Source organism: Rhineura floridana, chromosome 11, assembly GCF_030035675.1.
Source record: "Rhineura floridana isolate rRhiFlo1 chromosome 11, rRhiFlo1.hap2, whole genome shotgun sequence".
NCBI lineage: Eukaryota > Metazoa > Chordata > Lepidosauria > Squamata > Rhineuridae > Rhineura > Rhineura floridana.
In genome coordinates, this window is record NC_084490.1 from 2971460 (window position 1) to 2994511 (window position 23052).

Here is a 23052-nt window from a genome sequence, read left to right on the forward strand (position 1 = left end):
GCCAGATGCTCCAAAGGGAAGCCCGCAAGTGGGGCCTGAGCACAAGAGCAGTCCTCCCCTCCTGCGGCAGCTGGTACTCAGAAGCATCCTGCCTCCAACAGTGGACTAGAACAGAGCCCTCAGAGTTAATAGCTCTATAAATTACCATATTCAGATTGGTGCGGTGGAGGGAGGTCCTCCTGTTTTTGGTGATGCTTCAGGGTTTTTGCCTGGCTGAAATGTGTCCTTGAACACTGATAGGGATTTTTCCCTTGAGGCCCTATATGGGGATTAGATAAATGTCTGGGGGGGGGGCGTACTGGTGGCCAAGATACCTAAATGGAGCCTCCATTTCATTTCATGTCTACCTTGAAGTGCCAGGCACTAGAAACAAGGGAAGATCATTGACTTGGGAACTTTGTGGAGGCATCTGGGTGGCCACTGTCAGAACAGGATGCTGGGCTGTGATGGGCTCCTTTGACTGATCCATCTCTTGCTCCAGGGCTCTTTTTACGTTCTTATTTTGTGTTCTCTAGATCATGGAATAGTCATTTCACTGGTGATCACTCGTGGCCGAGAAAGATTGTCTTCCAAGATAAGGTCTTTAACAGTGGGTCCATAAGTGCCTGTGGGGGCCAATTCTGGATCCACACAGCCTCCCACAGCTGGTATAGCACAGTGGGGAGGAGAGCCTGGCTGGGAGTCCAGAGTCTGTGAGTTCAAACCCCCACTTGTGTCTCCTGGGCGTCAAGGGCCAGCTAAAGATCACCCCCACAGGGAGTGGCTCAGGGGTTGCGTGCCCTGCCACCTGTGCAGCCCTGGGCAAGCTGCATAGTCCCGAGGAGCCCAGTTGCCCCCCAGCTGGCAGTTGCAGGCAAGGAAGGGTCTGGCTTGTGCAGCTGTGGCAAGCTGAGCAGGCCCTAGCCAGCTGGGGAGGACTAGCCTCAGAGGGAGGCAATGGGAAACTCCCTCGGAATACCACTTGCCATGAAATCCCTATTCAGAGGGTCGCCATGAGTCCGGATCGACTTGAAGGCCGTCCCATGGAATAGTATTACGCTGCTGTACTGTTGTATTAATTTTGATATTTTACTTTACAGTTTAAATGTTGTATTATTTTAACTGTTTTTACTGACTGCATTGCACTTTTGTGGCAAAAAAAGGCGCAAGTATATAAATGTTGAAAGTAGACAGATTTTTTTAAAAAATTATTCAGGTTCTCCAGAAGGCCTTTCTAAAGGAAGACTGGATTCCGGGGGAGGGGGGAGAGAAAGGGGGAGCGTTTAACTAGCAAGAATCGACAGGATTCTCTCTCTTCTCCCCCCCCCCAAAACAGAAATGCAGCATTTATTTATTATTAAATTTATTAGTCGCCCATCTGGCTGGCTGTCCAGCCACTCTGAGCGACATACAGATTAAAAACATACAATACATTAAAACATTAAAAATCTCAACATAAGAACATAAGAACATAAGAAGAGCCTGCTGGATCAGGCCAGTGGCCCATCTAGTCCAGAATCCTGTTCTCACAGTGGCCATCCAGGTGCCTGGGGGAAGCCCGCAAGCAGGACCCGAGTGCAAGAACACTCTCCCCTCCTGAGGCTTCCGGCAACTGGTTTTCAGAAGCATGCTGCCTCTGACTAGGGTGGCAGAGCACAGCCATCATGGCTAGTAGCCATTGATAGCCCTGTCCTCCATGAATTTGTCTAATCTTCTTTTAAAGCCATCCAAGCTGGTGGCCATTACTGCGTCTTGTGGGAGCAAATTCCATAGTTTAACTATGCGCTGAGTAAAGAAGTACTTCCTTTTGTCTGTCCTGAATCTTCCAACATTCAGCTTCTTTGAATGTCCACGAGTTCTAGTATTATGAGAGAGGGAGAAGAACTTTTCTCTATCCACTTTCTCAATGCCATGCATAATTTTATACAACAATAATAAAACCTAACCCACCCCAAAAGCCTGTCTGAAGAGCCAGGTCTTCAAGGCCCGGAGGAAGCTCATCATAGCGGGGGCATGGCGGAGATCATTTGGGAGGGAATTCCACAGGGTGGGAGCCACAATAGAAAAAGCCCTCTCCCTAGTTCTCACCAGTCTAGCTGTTTTAACTGGTGGGATAGAGAGAAGGCCTTTTGAGGCTGATCTTGTTGAGCGGCGTCCCTGATGATGCTGGAGGCGCTCCTTCAGATAGACTGGGCCGAAACCGTATAGGGTTTTAAAGGTCAGAACCAACACCTTGAATTGGGCCCGGAAAACAACTGGTAACCAGTGCAACTCCTTCAGCACTGGAGTGATGTGATCTCGCCGGTGGCTGCCTTTAATCAGGCGAGCCCCCGCGTTCTGTACCAGTTGCAGCTTCCGGACCGTTTTCAAGGGTAACCCCACATAGAGCGCATTGCAGTAGTCTAGGCGAGAGGAGACCAGGGCATGTACCACAGATGGGAGCAGATGGTTGGGAAGGTAGGGGCGCAGCCTCCGTATCAGATGGAGTTGATGCAGCGCCGCCCAGCTCACAGCCGAGACCTGAGCCTCCATGGATAGCTGGGAGTCAAGAATGACCCCCAGGCTGCGGACCTGGTCTTTCAGGGGCAATTGTACCCCATTGAGCACCAGGTCAATATCCCCCAACCCTCCTTTGTCTCCCACAAACAGTACCTCGGTTTTGTCAGGGTTAAGCCTCAGCTTATTCCTTCCCATCCAGCCACTCACCGATTCCAGGCACTTGGACAGGGTTTGTACAGCCAGCCTCGGAGAAGATTTGAATGAGAGATAGAGCTGCGTGTCATCCGCATACTGGTGACACTGCAGCCCAAATCTTCTGATGATAGTCCCCAGCGGCTTTATATAGATGTTGAACAGCATCGGGGAGAGGATGGAGCCCTGTGGTACCCCACAAGTGAGAGGCCAAGGATCCGAAACCTCATCCCCCAATGTCACTCTCTGGTGCCTACCAGAGAGGAAGGAACGGAACCACTGCAATACAGTGCCCCCTATGCCTAACCTCTTCAGGAGGTCCAGAAGGATACCGTGGTGAACAGTATCAAAAAGCGCTGAGAGATCCAGGAGGACAATTTATGAAATAGCAGTGCCACCCAATGGCCAATTTGGATAATGCTGCTCTTTATATCCTGGATTAACAGTGCAGCCCTTCGACACAGGTATAAATATAAAATAGTATAAATTAAGCAACAATAGTAAAACACTATTCCAAGACTAGGCAGGGGTTAGACAGAAGATTATTAAGGGACTAGGACTGCTTAAAGTTGGTCAGACCTGCTCCTCTGGGCACATCCTCAGTTGTCCGTGTTGTAGTGACTTCCTTTCTGGACTACTGTGATACAGTTTACAGGGGGCTGCCCTTGAAGATGGTCCAGAGGTTGCTAGGTAGCTGAGCAGAGCAGTCTGATGAGACCATTTGTCATTGGCCCTAAAGGGCTGAGCTGGCTGCCAGTATGCTACCAGGCCCAATTACAGATGTTAGATCTAGTGTATATAGCCCTAAATGGCTTGGGACCCAAGGACCTAAATGAGTGCCTTCCCCTATATCAACCATCTTGGACCCTACGAGCGGCAGGGGAGAGCCTGGTGGTGGTGGTGCCACTGGGGTGTTGCTCATTAGCATTGGCCCATGACAGGGCCTTTTTGGGGATGGTTCCTTATTCTTATTTGTGGAATGCCCATCCTGGGGAGGGGCAACACCCTCATTAACAACATTCAGGAGGAGTTTAAAAACATTCCTGTTCACCCAGGCATTTGATGGCTGAAAGATATTGTTCCCTTCAACCCTGAAATTATTAGCTACAAGGCTATGTGGCTATTTTAAAAGTTTTTTAGATATTCTTAATCGACTTGAAGGCACATAACAACAAAGATATTCTTATGTGTTTTTAATTTTATTTTAATGGTACTCTTTTTACTACTTTGTTGCCACCTTCAGCCCCTTTAGGAAGAAGAGTTGGGATAGAAATTTAGTTAATAATAATACAATAATCCTTTTGTGGGGTAAACTATAGGTGATATGTTTCCATGGCGCCAAGTAAGGGCCAGGGCCAGGCATGACGGGGCCCTTGGGCACCAGCCTCCCCCAGGCTCGCAGCACACGCATGCCCCACCTACCTCTCTGCCAGTTCTTAAGAAGGATGCCCTGTGTGCTGTGTGCGCAGGGCTGCCAACCAAGATGGCACACATGCGTGCTATGCTATGCGTGCGCATATGCCCGCCATCAACCAAGATGGCAGTAGGCATCAGCCCCTTGGAGAAACTTCTGCCGTCATCTTGGTTTATGGCAAATATGCGCACACAGCATTCATAGCAAGGGAGAGGTAAGTGGGGCATGCGGATGGGGCCCCGCAGTCTGTAGAGGAGGGCTGGGAACTCCCCCTCTGTGATCTGCAGCACGGTCGGGAGTCTATGCTGCTGCAGATTGTAAAAGGGAACCGCTATCCTCTCACCTGAAGAAGGAGCCCTTCAGGGGCCCTCGACCAGAGCCCGACTTGGCCACCCTCTGGTGCCGGCCCTGGGCCAAGCTTCTTGAATAGCTTCTTGATATAGGACTAATATAGGACTACTATAATATAGGACTAATTTGTGAATGTTCTGAATAGGAGAGAGAGTTCTCCTAACCTTTCCAGGGGGAAGAGCCTTTAATGTTGTCCAAAACAAAGAAATAAAGTCCATCTCCTAGCTGTTAATATTCCTAGCCTACTTTAAGAATGGGAGGACCGTCACAACCAGCTGACTATTTTGTCTATTTACAAAATTTATATCCTGCGCCTTCGACATAGTTTTATGTTCCCACGGCAGCTAACGGAGTAGTAGGAAGCAAAAGGTAACCTTTACCACCACTACTACCAATTAATTAATAAATAACAAATAAATAATGCATACAAACTCATACAGCAAACTGAAAAGGCAAAAACACCAAAAGATGGCAAAATCAAGTTGCTCTGTGTTAAGGAGTCATTACATGAACAGTTTCTAAACGCCTGGGAAAACGAGCGTTTCTGCCTGTTGCTGAAATGAAAGTAGCAAGGACTCTGAGTGGGTGTCCTCAGGGGAGGGCCTCCCAATGGCTAGGAGCCACCACTGAAAAGGCTTGCTTCCCCACCCCCACCCCGCCGCCCCTCTGCCAGTCACCACATTTCAAATGATGGAAACACCTGTAGAAAGGCCTCTGATGGGGATCTCAGTGGATAGGCAAATTGATATGGGGGAGGAGTGGTGGGCAGGGCCAGAGGTAAAAGTAGGCGGAGCACTCAATGTAAAAATGTCCCTTCTTGCAGCAGGCTAGTTTCTTCACATTCCCAGACCTTCTCTCTGTGTGTGTGACCTGAGGGGAGGCCTGGGCCTCATTTGCCACCCCAATGAAAGGCCAACATTTTGAACGGCTAGTCTTTGGCTACCTGGTGGGCTGATCCTATGGGGAGAGGGTCCCAGCCTGTGCAAGGCTTTACTTTGAGGTTTAAAACCAGCACCCAGAACCGGTCCTAGAACCAAACTGGCAACTGGTATAACTAACCCAGAACAGGTGACAATGCCATTGTGCAATCCCTTGTAGTAACTTGTGAGTGGTGGATGTGCAGCTCTGGTGCCTGCGTCAAGGGGGCCTGCCGCCTGGTGGAGCACACTGCAGTTCTCAGCATGTCTAGAAGTTAAAGAAGGTGCCCTGGATCCAGAGGGGCAGGTCAGTAATCTCTGGATGAAATGGCCTTAGGGTGGGTGACCACATCCCTCCTCTTTAGACGGTAATGTGCACTGACTCCAAAATGCGATATGTCAGCCCGGCTGCATTAGACTTGTGCCTCCAAAGACCTTCCCTAGGGGTACCACTGCCATGCCCTGGATGAGGGTAAGAAGCATTCCTAAAAACCGCTCCAACTTGTTCTTCTGCAAAGCGTCCTGTGCCCTGGCACAACCCCCCCAGGCTTTTCACCTGAGCAGGTAGGATCACACAGAAACACCAACTGACACAGGCCAGCCAGACATATGTTCTCCTTCCCCCCCCCGCCATTCCCACCATGGCTGTTCTCTGTCAACCACCCCCACTCCATCTTACCTAGATGCAGTTTCACGCTCTGCCCCCTCATCCAGCAGCCTCTGGCCATGGTGGGGGCTGGTGCCCACTGGGACGGAAAGCAGAGAGGCCAAAAGGAGGAGGAGCCAGAGAGCCAACAAGAGGCGGAGCCAACTAACTAGTTTCCCCCTCCTCCCTCCTCCCTGCTGAGTTCTCCAAGGTGAAACGCCTTGATGTTACTGCGGTCAAAGAACAGTCCATACAGAATTGTACAACAAGTGCAAAATAGGGGGGGGAAAGTAAAATAATATAACTCTCATACGTAATAAAAGCAAGCAGACCACAATAAAAGATTTCCTTGTAAAACATAAAAATATTAGAGATTAAAATTACAAAAATATTATTTGATCCTTACTCTCCGATACTCAATAGAAGCTGCAAGGAAGCTGGCCACCCGGAGGTTCCGGTCAGACAAGTACTCCAGATAAAATATTGTTCGTATTGTTCGTATTGGAGTAATAAAAATAGCTTTAAAATCATGATAAAAAGAGCACTAGAGTAACACATGGGCAATTGTCTCCACCTCTCCTGAACCACAAGGGCACAGATGCTCTTCATAGGGTACTCCCTTATATCTGCCTTCCAGGAAAGCGGAAGGTAAAACATTGAACTTGGCTAATGTAAAAGCTTTCCTATAAGGAAAACTAAATAATGGCCCACAGACTGGAAGTGTTCAATATATATCCCAATTCAAAAGAAAGGGGATCGCAGGGAATGCAGTGATTATCAAACTATTGCCTTAATATCCGATGCAAGTAAAGTAACGCTCAAGATTCTACAACAAAGGCTCTTACCATATATGGAGCGAAAAATGCCAGATGTCCAAGCTGGATTTAGAAAGGGAAGAGGCACCAGAGATCATATCACAAACATACATGGATAATGGAACAGAGCAAGGAATTTCAGAAGAAAATCACCCTGTGCTTTATAGAGGACAAGAGGCTACTGTAAGGAGAGAATATGGAGAAACAAATTGGTTCCCCATTGGAAAGGGTGAGAGACGGGGTGTATTTTATCACCCTATTTGTTTAATCTATATACAGAACATATCATACGGAAAGCGGGATTGGACCAAGATGAAGGAGATGTGAAAATTGGAGGGAGGAATATAAATAATTTAAGATATGCAGATGATACCATACTACTAGCAGAAACCAGTAATGATTTGAAACGAATGCTGATGAAAGTTAACGAGGAAAGCACAAAAGCAGGACTACAGTTGAACGTCAAGAAGACTAAAGTAATGACAACAGAATATTTATGTAACTTTAAAGTTGACTTTAGTCTTCCTCAGTAAGTGAAAAATGAGCTTCAAGGCAAAGTACCTTGGTCTCCAAAATCCTAATTCCCACGCTTGGTTTCATTCCAGAATTCTTAATATCCAAATGTTTCTGGCAACATGTAGCCCCCAGAGGGAGAGATGGGGGGGGAGCCTATGCACACAGCAGTCTCCTTCTGGTTCTATCATTCTGTAATTGCAGAAGCAATGTCAAATTCTGGGGCTTGACTGTGACTATCAAGCAGGGGCCCTGCTCTTCTGCATTTGCCACTGCGCTCTAAGGGATTTCGTCCAGCCGCGTCCGCGCCGCCCTCTGCTCCTCCCGTGTCCAGTTCACGAAGGCGGCAGGGGGCAACCCACAAGGCTCTTCCCAGCCCACTCGCCACCTCCCTGCGCTCTGGCGTCCTCCCCTTGGGCGGCAGGCGGCGCTGTGCGGTCTGCTTCGCGGACTGGCTGAGCTGTCCTTGCGCGCGTCCCGGCTCGGCTTAGGGTTCCACAGCAGCAGCAGTCGGCGGCTGGCTAAGGAGTGCGCCCTGCTGCCCTCTCCAGGGCGCGCCGAGGATGGCTCCTCCGCCGGGCGTTGCCAGGAGCTCCGCACTCCGCCCCGGGGCGGAGCAGGAGCCGCTGCCGGCGGTGCCTCCTAGTGCCGCGCGCCCCTGGCTCCTCTTGTCTCCTCGCCGCTGCTCCCAGGTTTGGTCCAGGTATCACCGTCGCCGCCGCCTCTGCCACCATCACTCCCGGCCGCCGCCGCCGCGCCCTTTCTTTCGCTCCGGAGTTCCCCGGAGCAACAACGCCTCCAGGATGATGGTCAAGCTGGACTTCGAGGAGTGCCTCAAAGACTCGCCCCGCTTCAGGTGGGTCCCCTTGGAGCGCCGTCTCGCTGCGCCGGGCTCTGGGCAGGCAGCTGGGGCGTCTTTACGCAGCTGGTGCCAGGCGGAGGCAGGCGGACCGGCCCGCCGCCGCGCCACGCAGCCCGAGCAGCTGCTGGGAGGGAGAGCCGGGGAGGGGGCGAATCCTTAACGCCCCTCCCTAAGACTAGAGCCCCAGGCCGGGGAGAGCCAGTGCGCGCCTTCGCCACGACGGCGCTTGCGGATCCCTCTCCGGCGCCTCCGCGTCTCTTCCAAACTGCTCAGGGGAGAGTTGATGGAATTGAGCCGGCAAGTTTTTTTACTCCCCCCCCCCCCGAGAAGAACGCCACAGCACCTGGCCTGTCTTGAAACTTAGAAGAGGGGTTTTTTTAGGGGGGTGTCAGGATTAGGAGCCTCGGCTGGGTCCCTGGGGGAGGGAAGGAAGTGGGGTCTAGTGGTGAGAGCGGGGCAGGGGCAAAAGACCCAACAGCTTGGGATACCGAGGAGGGGGAAGTGATAGAACAGGGGGGAGTCCTAGTTGATGGAAGGAAGATTAAGGTATGGAGAAAAAGAAAGGGCTGCCTCAATCCCTCTTTTTCTTCTTGGGAGGGTTTCCCCCCTTCATTCATGATAAGGGGGGGCTCTCTGTGTGTGGCGGGGTTGCTCTTCCATTTTGGGCCGTTTGCACCCTACTCTAATCTTGCATCACCCGCAGGTGGCAAAAGAAGTCCTTCCGGGAAAGCAGGAAATAATAAGGGAGGAGTGCAAAAGAGTCCCAATTTTGGGGGACAGGGACAGTGTGGAGATGATGGTGTGAAAGGGGTCAATGAGCTGCGAGCAGAGTTGCCAGCTTTTCAGCAGCTCCATCTGCTGGGATTAGCCAGTTCCTTGCTGCCGCTCAACCTGCTGTTAAAGGCACAGGAACAAGCCAGGCCTGTTTTGTTTGGGTGAGTTGGCAACCCCAGATATGAGGGCCTTCAGTGAGGCTGTTGTGGCAAGGCATAGGGTGCGTGTACCACGGTGGAGGAGATAGCAGCATCCTCAAGGAGCTGCTGGTGCCCCCTTCTATCTCCCTGCCCCCACACCTTGTAGGAGTTTCCGGTGTGAGCTTTCAAGTCATGCACTTCTTAAATCTCATGCTTTCTTCATATCGCTGGGGTGAGAGGACGGGAAGTGATAACCTGTGTGAGGCAAGACGGGGTTCCTGGTGTGTGGACTGGGCCCCCAGAGCTAGCCAGGGCTGCACAGTTCAATGGGTGATGCTCAACACTGGCCCAAAAGCAGGACTCCTCTGTGCCTGTGCTGTCTGACATCCTGTCAAGTGGGGGAGGGAGTTTGGGGCAGCCTTCTGAGGAGAAGCACCCTTGCAGCATTGTGGTTTGGGCTGGCCCCAAGCGCTAGTGTGAGGCAGCAGTATTTTGAGGGGTGCTACGTGCTAGTGAATCAGTGGGGCTGTGCAGTTAGAAGGAAGTTTCCCAGGATCTTCTGCAGAGGATGACCTTTGGTCACGTATCTTGCATGCAGCTGTGCGTCTCGGATCATACAGCCCCATCTGCCCTACACATTTAAACGACTCTTATACCACTTTAAACAGTCATGGCTTCCCCCAAAGCATCATGGGAATGGTAATTTATTAAAGGCATTGAGAGATGTTAGAAGACCCCCGTTCCCCTTGCAGCGAGAGGTTTAACAGCCAATCCTTCTTCCCAGGGAACTGTAGCTCTGTGAGGGCTACAACACTCTGCATCCTTAACAAACTACAGTTCCCAAAATTCTTTGGGGGAGAAGCCATGACTGTTTAAAGTGGCACAATAGTTTTTTAAATGTATAGTGTAGCGGAGCCTTAACCGTCTCTTTGTGCAATTCTGTTATAAGCCTTGGGGAGGATTGTGTGGGGTAATTGAAGGGACAAAGTCTGTGTTTGGCCTCACAAAGCAGAATCACTGCAGGCCCCCAAGATCCCAGAAAACTCCTTTTCCCCTGCGCCTCACCCAGGCAGGTTCCCTTACTCTCAGCCTACACCTGTGTCACAGCTGGCCCTCACAAATGGATTATTTTATTTATTTATTTACCAAACTTTCTATACCACTGGACTGTAATAAAACTTCAAAGTGGTTTACAAAAAATAAAACAATATTAAAATTATTAATAAAGGACAGTTTAAAAACATGTATTTACAAACATTCACAAATTAAAATCAACAATAAGCTAAACAGAGGTTAAAATGCATGTCATCATTCAGCCTCCATGTCTGGACAGGCTTGCTTAAACAAAAATGTTTTAAGCAGGTGCCAGAAAGGGTACAACAAAGGCGCCTGCCTGATGTCAGTAGGCAGGGAGTTCCAAAGAGTAGGCGCTGTCATGCTGAAAGAATGATTTCTTAACAACTGTGGAATGCGTATTGTGTGGCACCTGTGAGACAGTGCCAGTTCTGCAGACTGAGGTGGTCAAGTGGATATATATGGGGTAAGATGATAGGCCATCTAGGTGTCCCAGGCTGTGGCCTGCAGCATGGCAGGAACCCGAGCCTTTATGGATTGCAGGCCCATAAAAGACAAGACAGATGGTCTCATCACAGTTTCCATGCTGTGTAGCTGGGACATGAGAGATTGTTTCCACATGTCATTGATTTCCACTTGTAGAGTTTGTACCACATCTTTTCTTTGGTGGGAAGCCAGTGTGTAGTTTAAAATCCATCTCTCCCTCCCACCAACGGAGGGCTGGGCCATCTCTCTTCCTAACTCTGTCTTAGGGTGTGTCCCAGTATTGTCAAGCCTGGCATGTGTTTATGTTTGTTGCCGGTTTCTCTTGCGGTTTTTCTTCTCACTACCCGTGGTTTTGCCACATTTCCCTCCTGGTCGGAATAACGTCTCAGGGTTCTGTTTTGTTTTTTGGTCAGATCTCCAATCCCAGTGCATTGTGGGGGACGTGTATGCAGTGGCCATCTTGAAATGACCCACCGTTGGCTGCCATGTTGAGGGTTCACCTCACTGGAAAAAGCCAAGGCCGGCGCCCTGTAGAGGCGTCATCTCATTCCCTAAGATCCCATCCGCACAGCAGTTAACTCAGATTGGGAGGGAGACAAAACTAGAATTGGCTGGCTCAGCCTGTCCTTGGCTCTGATTTCGCCAACTGTTGGGCTTCCTCCCTTCCTCCCTGCCAGCCCCAGTGGGCACAAGCTGCTACTGCTTTGGGTCCTTCCAGATGCCTGTTTATTATGGGATGGGTGCTCCTCATGCATGCGTTTTGCAGCCCCTGCGCAATGTCGCTGTCATGCCCCCATTTAATCCAAATCTACTCATTCCGAGGAAGATCAGAAAAGTTTTTTAAAAAATTATTGCAAATGACCTGTTTGTGATATCTCAGTGACCCATTTGCAGGATTAAGCCCCCTGTCTGGAAGCACCTTTATTCCTGACTCTTCTCACTGGCCTTCTGGCCTTGCATTTTGTGTGTGTGTGTTATGTGTCGTTCATCATTTTGCAGATGTCCCTTCTGAGGTTTGCGTACATCACAAAACCCAGTTTGCTCTTCAGAGCAGGGTGAACATAGGAAGGTTTCCAGGCAACCAACAGGAAGTGGTTACAACCCCGACAGAGGCAGGAAGCTTGTGAGGTGACCGCAAGAGAGGAGGCAGAGGTGGTGGAGCAGAGACATCCTTGTGTAACGTTACCCAGCCCCTAAGCGTAGCTCCTGGTGACACTGTGGATACCCTGTCCTGGATCCTTCTTCCCACATGAATGATCATTTCTTCCAATCCTTCCTTCCAAGTTCTGTCCCTGATGCCCTTTCAGCCTGGAAAAGAGGGGAGATATGATAGCACTCTTCAAGTACATGAAAGGTTGTCGCACAGAGGAGGGCTGGGATCTCTTCTTGATCGTCCCAGAGTGCAGGACACGGAATAATAAACTCAAGTTACAGGAAGCCAGATTTCGGCCGAACATCAGGAAAAACTTCCTAAGTGTTAGAGCCATACGCCAATGGAATCAATTACCTAGAGAGGTAGTGGACTCTTTGACACTGGAGGCATTCAAGAGGCAGCTGGACAGCCATCTGTCGGGAATGCTTTGATTTGGATTCCTGCATTGAGCAGGGGGGTGGACTCGATGGCCTTATAGGCCCCTTCCAACTCTACTACTCTATGATTCTATGATAACGGGTGGCTTGGCTAGGAGTGTCAGCAAGAAAGGGCTGTAGCTGGATGGCAGAGCGCCTGCTTTGAATGCAGAAGATCCCCAGTTCAATCCCCGAGAGCATCTCCAGTTAGGGCTGGGAGAGACTGCCTCCCTGAAACCCTGGAGAGCCAGTCAGGGCAGACAATCCTGAACAAGATGGACCAATGGTCCAAAGCAGCGAAAGCCACCTTCCTAAGTTCCTGGTCAGACCTATCAGTAACAAGCTGAAATGCCACAGCTCTAAGTGGTCGTTGTTCATCCAGCATTCAAAAGGTCCCGTCCTCCATTTTCACATACGGTTCTGAGTCACTTTCAGAACACTTCCTGAAACCGCCTTTCACATCCTGATACCGTCCAGATGTTTTGGACTACAGTTCCCATCGGCATGCTGATGGGAATAGCAGTCCAAAACATCGGGAGGGCACCAGCTTGGGAAAGGCAGCTTGAATCAGCTTTGCAAAGATGCTCACATGGACAGAATTGCTTCCCCCAACCCATGCGGTGAGCCTGTGGCACAGGCAGATCTTGAACCCGTGTTAAAATTCCAACTTGCAGTCTCCTGACTCTACACCTGAACTGGTACTTCTCTTTATGTTTTTAAAGTGTTTTGTTTTAATACATTTTAAAGTCTGTTTTTAAGATGTTTTAGAGTGTTTAAAATGTTTTGTTTGCCACCCTGAACTCCTTCTGGGATGAAGGGCGGGATATGAATTTAATTAATTAATAACAACAGCAACAATATGTTTTCTTCCTCCAACGTCAGGGCTGCCATTGAGACTGTGGAAACGGAGGTGTCCGTGTTGGAATCTCAGCTGGAGAAGGTGAGGTGCTGCCTGGCTTCATTGTGAGCTTGTCTTGGGGTATTGTGGCCGGTGATTATGATTTTGCTTGCAGAGGAACTGAGCTGGGTTGCAAAATGCTTTGCAAAGCGCTTGTTCGCTTGCCAGGAAAAGGTCCCGCTCCTCAGAACTGACAGTCTTTCCTCACAAGGAGGTACACCCTACCGCATAAACTTGTTAACGGATCATAAAACCCAGGGGAACGGGTGTCACATGGCAGAAAACATCCTTAGAGCTATTGAGACTCTGACCATGTGCAGTTTTGATGGTAAAAATTCTCCTCCTCCTCCTCCTCATTATTATTATTATTATTAATATTCAGGCCCCTGTCCTGAGGGGCTTGTAATCTAAAATGCAACAGAGGCAAGAGAGATGGGAGAGAAATGGAGGTGGGGGTAAACAGGGAAGAATATGCATTTATCCTTATCCCTTATTTTTTTTAATGTATTTTTCTTATTTACATTTTTAAAAAATCTTCCTCCCAGGAACTTGTGGTTCTCTTTTTCCCACTGTGTTTTCCCCACAACAACCCTGTGAGGTAGCTTTAGGCTGCAAGCCATCGTCGTTGTTACAGACTGTGCTGGGCCCCAGCTCCCATCATCCCTGATTGTTGGGCTGGCTGTGCAGGCTGGGGCTGATGGGAGTCCAGCAACATCTGGAAGGCCACAGATGTTTTCCCTCACCCCTTAAATACAAGAGAGTTGTACTTGGTCTGGATTTGAATCCCTGCTCAGCCACAAAGTTCACGGTTTGTCTTTATTTATTTATTACATTTATACCCCGCCTTTCTTTCCATGATAGAAACTCAAGGCGGCTTACCTATGGTTCCTAGGCGGTCTCCCATCCAGGCACTGACCAGACCTGACCCTGCTTAGCTTCAGCAGGGAGCTGGGCTCATGTGCCTTCAGACCACAGCCTGAGACAGTCACCATCTCTCTGCCTAAACTGCTGAAGACACACCTCTTTACCCGGGCCTTTTGTCACTTGAGGTGTATAATTTTAGGAGCCGCCCTGTTCTTGGGGTTGCAATTTGTTTTAAACTGTTTTTAAAGTTGTGTTTCAAATTGTTGTGACCTGCCCTGGAACCTTAGGTGGAAGGGTGGGTAATAAATCAAAATAATAATAATACTCCTTGTAATCTACCTCACAGGGTTGTTGTGAAAATAAAGTTTGGGTGGAGAAATGTTTGCAGCTCCTTGGAGGAGGGTTGGAGGGAGAAACAAGTTGCAAATACACAGATTTAAAAGCATTTCAAAACAGCTATTTAAAAATCTCAAAGTGGTATGCAAAAATACAACATAAAAGCAATATCATAAAAAGAGATACTACCAAAAATAGCACAACCAAAGCATTGTAAAAAGAGAAAAATATTATAAAATATGTTTATAAAATAAAAATATTGTAAAAAGAGAAATTCAGTAGTAACCGGGTCCAGTCTTACAAGTCAGGTAAAGCCTGGGTAAAAAGATATGTCTTTACAAGATGTCTGAAGCAACCAATGGATAATGCATGATGTATAGCAGAGGGAAGGTTGTGTGGATACATTTGTTAATACAGACAGCGACTTCACAGAAAAGGTGGGTTTTGAAGGAGGCAAGAGAGTTGGCATCACGGAGGTGTCCTGGGAGGCACCTTCAGGTGTAAAGGGGACGCTGAGATTTCCAAATCGGGAGGGGTGTTGGTCAGTTTTCCTGTTCAGCGTACGCCTCTGCTGGTCTCTCGTGTCTGACCTTCCCGTTTATCGCCTCTCTCTTCTGCCTTTCCCATCAGCTGCTGAAGCTGTGTACCACCATGCTGGAATCAGGACGCCAGTACTGTGCCCACAGCAAGAATTTTGTCTCTGGGGTCCAGGAGCTCTCTCAGAATTCCCCAGGAAACACCATGATGAGTGTAAGTTTCCTCTGGAAAAGAGCAGTTAGAGAGGGCTGGGGAGGTAAGCAGCCCTAATGCCAGGGTGGATGGGCATCTTGTTTGGGTGCCACAAGCAGCCGTGGGTGGGGGGAGGTTGGGCTCTTGAGGGTGCTTGGTCTTGGCTGCTTTTGTGCCGTAGCTGGTCTGGCTGGCTGGTTGGAGCCGCTTGGCTTGAAAGACAGGTTTGGCGGTGGCCCCGGGGGTCATGACAGGAGGGTGGGAAGCAGCAATGTTTACAGATACTGTCCTGGGAGGGGACTCCTTTTGTCCTCTCTGTGTGTCGGCTTAGTGGTTAGGGCTTCCCAAGGTGACCAAGTGCAGCCAAGCAAAGTTAATCATCTCATTGTGCAATTTTATTTGAGAGCAAAATCTGGGAGTGGAACAGGGTAGCCGGGTTATGTGAAGCCAGGTCTCCACCCCGGAACCTGTTTTCGGTGCCAGGGCTTAGCCCTGGTGCATGAGAAGAGATACAACCGTGCCTCTGAGCGTGTGCAGAGTGCCTTTCACCGGTGAGCAACTGGGACATAAGAAGCCACCTTCTATCAAGTCAGGCTCTCTTCATCTATCTAGCTCAGTACTGGCTACACTCACTGGCAGTGGCTTCTCAGGGCTTCAGGTGTGGGACATTCTTGGAGATGCTTCTGGGAACTGAGTCTGGGACTCTAGCACTGAGCAACGGCCCAAGACATCTCACAGCAACATAGGAAGGGGCCGTATACGGGGTCAGACCATGCCCATGACCCACTTTGCTTGTTCTTTCCACATGTGGAGGGGTTTGTGGGAACCTCTCCCCCTTGCCGTGACTGGCCTGACGGAAAAAGGTTCTGCATTAGAAGATGCGGTGGCAAGGCTGACTAAACAGCCCACCACTTCCCCTCGGGCAAGCTAAGGGCTGGTTGAGAGGTGTGGCGAATGAAAAGGGAAATACTTGTGGCTGTGAGGAGGGGTGGGGTGGGGGAAAAAAGGGGTGACTGCATCTTCCAGACCATTCTCTGAATTCAGAGCCTTCGGCATCTCTTACCTGGATATTTTTGTGTAGCCCACACTAAGCCCTAGAAACTTACTATGAAAAAAAGAGCATGAGATCTAGAAACTTGGAATTGTTTTATTTTTTTAAAAAAAAGGCTTTGGGGATTCCACCATGTGATGTGCTATTGTGCAGCTTGCTAAGGACACATTTGTCTCAGCTCCAGTTCCAGGGTTAGAACTTCCCCAGGTTGCAAGCAGGGAGCTCCTAGACGCTGCATCCTCTCACAGAAACCTCTCTCTCTGTCTCTCTGTTTCTAGGAGTGCATTGAAAAATTTTCTGAGAGCTTGAACAAAATGATTGATGGGCACGAGGTGAGTGATGCTGCCCATCTTTCCATTTCTCATCTCCCTGCTTCCAGCACTCTCCTTCTGCACCTTCCTCTTTCCCCAGTGACTCTCAGCCGCTTCATCATTCTCTGGGGGGGGTGCGGGGGGGGCACAGAAGCGAATCGGGTAAGGATCACCAAGGGGGCATAAAACCAGCTCAAGCCTTGACACCCTTGGCTTGTGGGGCCAAGGCAAGAACTTTCCTCTTTCAACAAGCCTTTTAGGTTGAGACCTATCCCAGTCTGCGTCTGTGTTAGAATTGCTTAATATGTTTTTTAAAAATGTTTTTAACCCTTTTTTAAAGTTTTTTTTTAAATGTTTTTAATGCTGTTTTGTTTTAATGTATTTTAAGATCTGTTTTTATGACGTTTTAAAGTGTTTTTAGCGCTTTGTTTGCCGCCCTGGGCTCCTGCTGGGAGGAAGGGCGGGATACAAATTAAATAATAAACAAACAAACTTTGGGAAATCCAGGTTGCGTCTCTCCCTACGGAATGCATCTCTGCAGCAGTTTGCGGAATCTGAATCTCAGCGTTTTGTCTGTCCCAACATTTTCCTGCCAGTCCCTTTTGGTCTTCTTCCATTTTAACGTGGGGCATAATCCAGCCTGCACAAGCCTTGTTGCAACAGACCAAAGCTGTGCTCTTCCGCAGCTGCCAATGAGACTTGCCGGGTTGCAACTGGTGAGCCAGGTCTGTCTGCCTCTGTCGAGACCCTTCAGTGAAATAAAAAACATTCTGTATCCTTCCTTTATAGGGGAGTTGCTTCAGTGCTCCCCCTGATCATTTTGCCCTTTCTCCTGTCCGTTTTCCTTAACCTGTCAGAACTCTCCTGCAACGCCTTACTTAGGAAGCTGCCTTATGCCATTGGGTCCATCTAACTCAGAATTGTTTACACTGGCTGTCCAGTGGCAGGGGACACTCTCACCCCTGCCTGGAGATGCCGGGGATTGAACGTGGGGCCTTCTGCAGATGCTCTCCCACTGAGTTATGGCCCTTTCCCTAAAAATAAAGTAAGGTTCTAGTCCTCACTGGAATAAAAGGCTGATTTATTTATTTTTATTTAATTGATTAATTTTTATCCTGCCCTTCCTCTCAAAAAAGCCCAGGTTGGCAAATAGAAACCTAGTTAGCTGCCTTCTGTGGAATCAGACCACTGGTCCATCTAACTCAGAACTGTTTACACTGACTGGTGGCAACGGCTGTCCAGTGGCATGGGACACTCTCACCCCTACCTGGAGATGACGGGGATTGAACCTGGGACCTTCTGCACGCAAGGCAAATGCTCTACCGCTGAGCTGTGGCCCCGCCTTGTTCTTCTCTTTCTTGTAGGAACTTCTGGATACAACGCAACAGTCACTCAAACAACAGCTGCAGAATCTGGTGAAAGAGTGAGCATGTCTTGTGGTTGGGCAGAAGGGCAGGTTTTGGGGGGAAGGGGAGGGACCAGTAGGAAGGCAGCATCAAGTTGACCCAGTAGGTCAGTTGCTTTGCATTTCAGGGGGGTTAAGCCTTTCCTGTGTGCCCCATGGCGCACTTGGCATTTGAGGGTGGGACAGGTGAGAGCAGCGGAGCGACACTAATTGCCATTCCAACGTCCTATGATGGTGAATTCCGTAAATCAACTGTGCTTTCCTAGCATGGAGGTTGCCCTTTTCACAGCTCCTGCATGCCATGTATTTAAATCACATGGCATCCCCCCAAAGAATCCTGGGAACTCTGGTTTGTTAAGGGTGCTGGGAATTGTAGCTTCACGAAGGGTAAGCTACCGTCCCCAGGATTCTTTGGAGGAAGCCACGCGCTTTAAAAGTGCTCAGTTGTACAGTGTGTGTGCAGCACAACTTGAGATTTCCATCGGCCCTTCACCGTGGCCCCCAAGATCCCTCTCTGGGATAGTTGCTTGCTTGCATTAATGCTGGCTTGCATTGGCTGACCAAGTGTGGATTTGCGGTTCTGCCAACTTTTGAGGGCTCAATGTGTCTCCCCCTGCCCCCCCCCAAAACCCCTTGTGTTTTAGGGACATGAAGCAGTTCAAAGATACCCGGAAGGAATTTGAACGCGGCAGTGAAAGTCTCGCCAGCGCCTTGCACCATAACGCCGAGGTGCCTCGCCGGCGTCACCATGAGGCCGAAGAGGCAGTGACTGCCCTGAAGGCTGCACGCACAGCGTTCCGTGCCAGAGCCCTTGACTACGTGCTCCAGGTGGGCCAGCTAGTTCTCTCCCCAGCTCTGAGAAGGGTGGCAGGCTCAAGTGCTTCTCTCTTTGTCTGATGTGGCACAGGGGTTGGCCTAGGACAGAGATAAGGAACCTTTTCAGCCCAAGGGCCGCATTCTATTCTAGACAACTTTCTGGGGGCCACCTGGGCAGGGGCAGAGCAATGAATGTGAATTTTAGCTTTGGACACTTGGCTAGTTTCTGCACATACTCACACGCCTCTGTCTATTCTGCATCCAGGAAAGCATCAATTCTAGCAAAATGAAAGCCCTCAAGGAGGGTGCTGAGAAGGACCAGTGGTGGGTGTGGCCTTGGGAGAGTCCCAAGGGCCAGGCAGAAAGGTCAGAAGGGCTGCATTTGGACCTCTGGCTTGAGATTCTGTAGCCTAGGACCCGGGAGATCTGGGTTCAAAACCCCACTCAGCCAGAAGCTCACTTCACTGGCCAGTCACTGTCTCTACCCCACAGGGTGCTTGTGAGGATGAAATGGGGAGAGAGATTAAAAACGACCACGTTGAGCTCCTTGGAGGGAAAGAAGGGTAAGAAATAAAGCATGAAAAGAAATGTTGGGAGGAGCCCGATGTTGCAGGAAAGTGCTGAGGTAGTTGAAAGTCAAAGGACTAAAGGGGTCTCTCAAGGATCAAAAGGGTTGGTTTGTCTGCCTTCCAGATCAACGTGATCCAGTCTAAGAAGAAGTTTGAGATCCTCAAGTTTGTGAGTAGCTGATAGTTCGTTTTTGGCTGTAGGCCTTTGGCAACCTTCCTTGTGCTGGCTGGGGGCTGATGGGGGCTGTAGTTCAAAATATCTGGAGGGCCCCAGATTGACCCAAAGGTGCTATAAACTGTAAGTGGCTCAGGTGGGCCGACCCACTCTTCTCCTTTCTTAGTCCTGTTTTGATTCCAGCTGACACTCAATCATCCAAGGCTCCTGGTGTCCACTGAGCGTGCTCAGCCCTTTTTGGGTTTTTTTGGGGGTGGTGGTGGAGGTTGCCTACTTGGTGATATATGCAAAGAGAGTGAGTGAGTTTGTGCTTCTGCAAAACTTGGGGTTCTCCAGAGCACACCGATACCTCCCCCCTTGTTTCTCAGTGACCTCATTTTTGCTCCATTTCTGTCGGCACGTGGGCACTAAGTTTGCCATTAGATGGCTTGATGCTTTCCTTTTGCCCAACAAATACCCCTGTAGTTTTCATGGCTGGAGGTATGCAGTCAGATTTGTCACCCTGTCCGCTATTAGGATTAATTTTGAAGTTGATTTGTGGTACGAACCTGAGAGAGATTTCCATGCATGTGCAGGATGGCTTGTGTGTTGGGGCTAGTTTTTGTCAATCCTTACCTCCCCACCCCCACCCTGAGGGGCCAACCTTGACATATTGGCGGGGCCACCCACCTGGCGATCATCTGACGTCATGATGATGTCAGGAGACTGATAGGTGGGCGGTCTCACCCACCTGTCAAAACTGACCTGTAGGGATGAGAAGAGGGGCTTGCTTTGCCATTGTGACTCCTGCAGGAAATGTGCTGGCAGAGCGAGATTGAACTCTCTGTTTATTAGCTGATGAACAGGGGTTAAATCCTGCTGCTTCGGCCATGCACCCCTTCCCTGTAGGAAACTGGCAGGCACAGCCAATGAAGATTTGAACCCTGGCCCCCATCAGATAATGTCATCCAGTGACATCAGCTGATTGACAGGTGGGCATGGTTTTGGGGAAATGGCCTCATGTTGTCCAGTTGGACCCCCTGGTGGGCTAAGATTGGACTGTGGGCTGGAGGTTCTCCACGCATGTTGTATTGGGTCAATTTTGGGGTGCCCTGTTGCATTTGGACAAACTCCTGCTGCAGTTGGAGCAGAATGCCTCCATCACCCACCCTAATTTCAGCCTCAACTTTTTCCAGCTCAGACCTGGAGCATATTAAAAAAATGAGTGTTTTTGAACATGTCCAGAGTTTTCCCCCTGTGGTTATTCGCTATAGCCACTTCCCACCTATCTAGGCTTTGGCTGCAGGCCTTCCTGCTCAAAAACAGTGACTTCTTGGCAACTCTGAACCCCCAAATCTTTTTTTTTTTAATCATAGCTGCAACATAAGAACATAAGAAGAGCCTGCTGGATCAGGCCAGTGGCCCATCTAGTCCAGCATCCTGTTCTCACAGTGGCCAACCAGGTGCCTGGGGGAAGCCCGCAAGCAGGACCCGAGTGCAAGAACACTCTCCCCTCCTGAGGCTTCCGGCAACTGGTTTTCAGAAGCATGCTGCCTCTGACTAGGGTGGCAGAGCACAGCCATCACGGCTAGTAGCCATTGATGGTCCTGTTCTCCATGAATTTGTCTAATCTTCTTTTAAAGCTGTCCAAGCTGGTGGCCATTACTGCATCTTGTGGGAGCAAATTCCATAGTTTAACTGTGCGCTGAGTAAAGAAGTACTTCCTTTTGTCTGTCCTGAATCTTCCAACATTCAGCTTCTTTGAATGTCCACGAGTTCTAGTATTATGAGAGAGGGAGAAGAACTTTTCTGTATCCACTTTCTCAATGCCATGCATAATTTTATACACTTCTATCATGTCTCCTCTGACCCGCCTTTTCTCTAAACTAAAAAGCCCCAAATGCTGCAACCTTTCCTCGTAAGGGAGTCGCTCCATCCCCTTGATCATTCTGGTTGCCCTCTTCTGAACCTTTTCCAACTCTATAATATCCTTTCTGAGATGAGGCGACCAGAACTGTACACAGTATTCCAAATGCGGCCGCACCATAGATGTATACAACGGCATTATGATATCGGCTGTTTTATTTTCAATACCTTTCCTAATTATCCCTAGCATGGAATTTGCCTTTTTCACAGCTGCCGCAGACTGGGTCGACATTTTCATCGTGCTGTCCACTACAACCCCGAGGTCTCTCTCCTGGTCGGTCACCGCCAGTTCAGACCCCATGAGCGTATATGTGAAATTCAGATTTTTTGCTCCAATATGCATAATTTTACACTTGTTTATATTGAATTGCATTTGCCATTTTTCCACCCATTCACTCAGTTTGGAGAGGTCTTTTTGGAGCTCTTCGCAATCCCTTTTTGTTTTAACAACCCTGAACAATTTAGTATCGTCAGCAAACTTGGCCACTTCACTGCTCACTCCTAATTCTAGGTCATTAATGAACAAGTTGAAAAGTACAGGTCCCAAAACCGATCCTTGAGGGACTCCACTTTCTACAGCCCTCCATTGGAAGAACTGTCTGTTGATTCCTACTCTCTGCTTTCTGCTTCTTAACCAATTCCTTATCCACAAGAAGACCTCTCCTCTTATTCCATGACTGCTAAGCTTCTTCAGAAGTCTTTGGTGAGGTACCTTGTCAAACGCTTTTTGAAAGTCTAAGTACACTATGTCCACTGGATCACCTCTACCTATATGCTTGTTGACTCTCTCAAAGAATTCTAATAGGTTACTGAGTCAGGACTTTTCCTTGCAGAAGCCATGCTGGCTCTGCTTCAGCAAGGCTTGTTCTTCTATGTGCTTAGTTAATCTAGGTTTCATAATACTTTCTACCAGTTTTCCAGGGACAGAAGTTAAGCTAACTGGCCTGTAATTTCCGGGATCCCCCATGGATCCCTTTTTGAAGATTGGCGTTACATTTGCCACTTTCCAGTCCTCAGGCACGGAGGAGGACCCGAGGGACAAGTTACATATTTTAGTTAGCAGATCAGCAATTTCACATTTGAGTTCTTTGAGAACTCTCAGGTGGATGCCATCCGGGCATTTATGTTCTTAGCAGTGTGCTCCTCAAATTCTTTTTTAGCATCCCTTATTGTCTTCTTGCATTTCTTTTGCCAGAGTTTGTGTTCCTTTTTATTTTCTTCGTTCAGACAAGACTTCCATTTTCTGAAGGAAGACCTTTTGCCTCTAAGAGCTTCTTTGACTTTGCTCGTTAACCATGCTGGCATTTTCTTGGCCCTGGTGGTACCTTTTCTGATCTGCGGTATGCACTCCAGTTGCGCTTCTAATATAGTGTTTTTAAACAGCTTCCAAGCATTTTTGAGTGATGTGACCCTCTGGACTTTGTTTTTCAGCTTTCTTTTTACCAGTCCCCTAATTTTTGTGAACTTTCCTCTTTTGAAGTCAAATGTGACTGTGTTGGATTTGCTTGGCAATTGGCCATTTACATGTATGTTTAATTTAATAGCACTATGGTCACTGCTCCCAATCTGTTCAAGAACACTTACATCTCGCACCAGGTCCCGGTCCCCACTGAGGATTAAGTCCAGGGTTGCCGTCCCTCTGGTTGGTTCCATGACCAACTGGTCTAGGAAATAGTCATTTAGAATATCTAGAAACTTTGCTTCTTTGTCATGACTGGAACACATATGCAGCCAGTCTATGTCTGGGTAGTTGAAGTCACCC

The 23052-nt window shown here is 48.9% G+C and overlaps 1 protein-coding gene across 2 annotated transcripts in view; it reads left to right on the forward strand.

Moving 5' to 3' along the window:
• Positions 1-7810: 7810 nt before the first annotated feature.
• Positions 7811-23052, forward strand: part of ACAP1 (ArfGAP with coiled-coil, ankyrin repeat and PH domains 1) — a 41481-nt gene continuing 26239 nt past the window's right edge. The window contains exons 1-7 of one of the 2 annotated variants that reach the window (XM_061589388.1): positions 7811-8182; positions 13114-13171; positions 14960-15079; positions 16388-16441; positions 17785-17843; positions 18470-18653; positions 19335-19379. In XM_061589388.1, the coding sequence (XP_061445372.1) occupies positions 7890-8182; positions 13114-13171; positions 14960-15079; positions 16388-16441; positions 17785-17843; positions 18470-18653; positions 19335-19379 (813 nt within the window). In that variant the 5' untranslated portion in view covers positions 7811-7889. Of the gene's footprint in view, positions 8183-8344; positions 8486-13113; positions 13172-14959; positions 15080-16387; positions 16442-17784; positions 17844-18469; positions 18654-19334; positions 19380-23052 lie in introns of those variants that run through there. The other variant, XM_061589389.1, reaches the window with a different exon arrangement.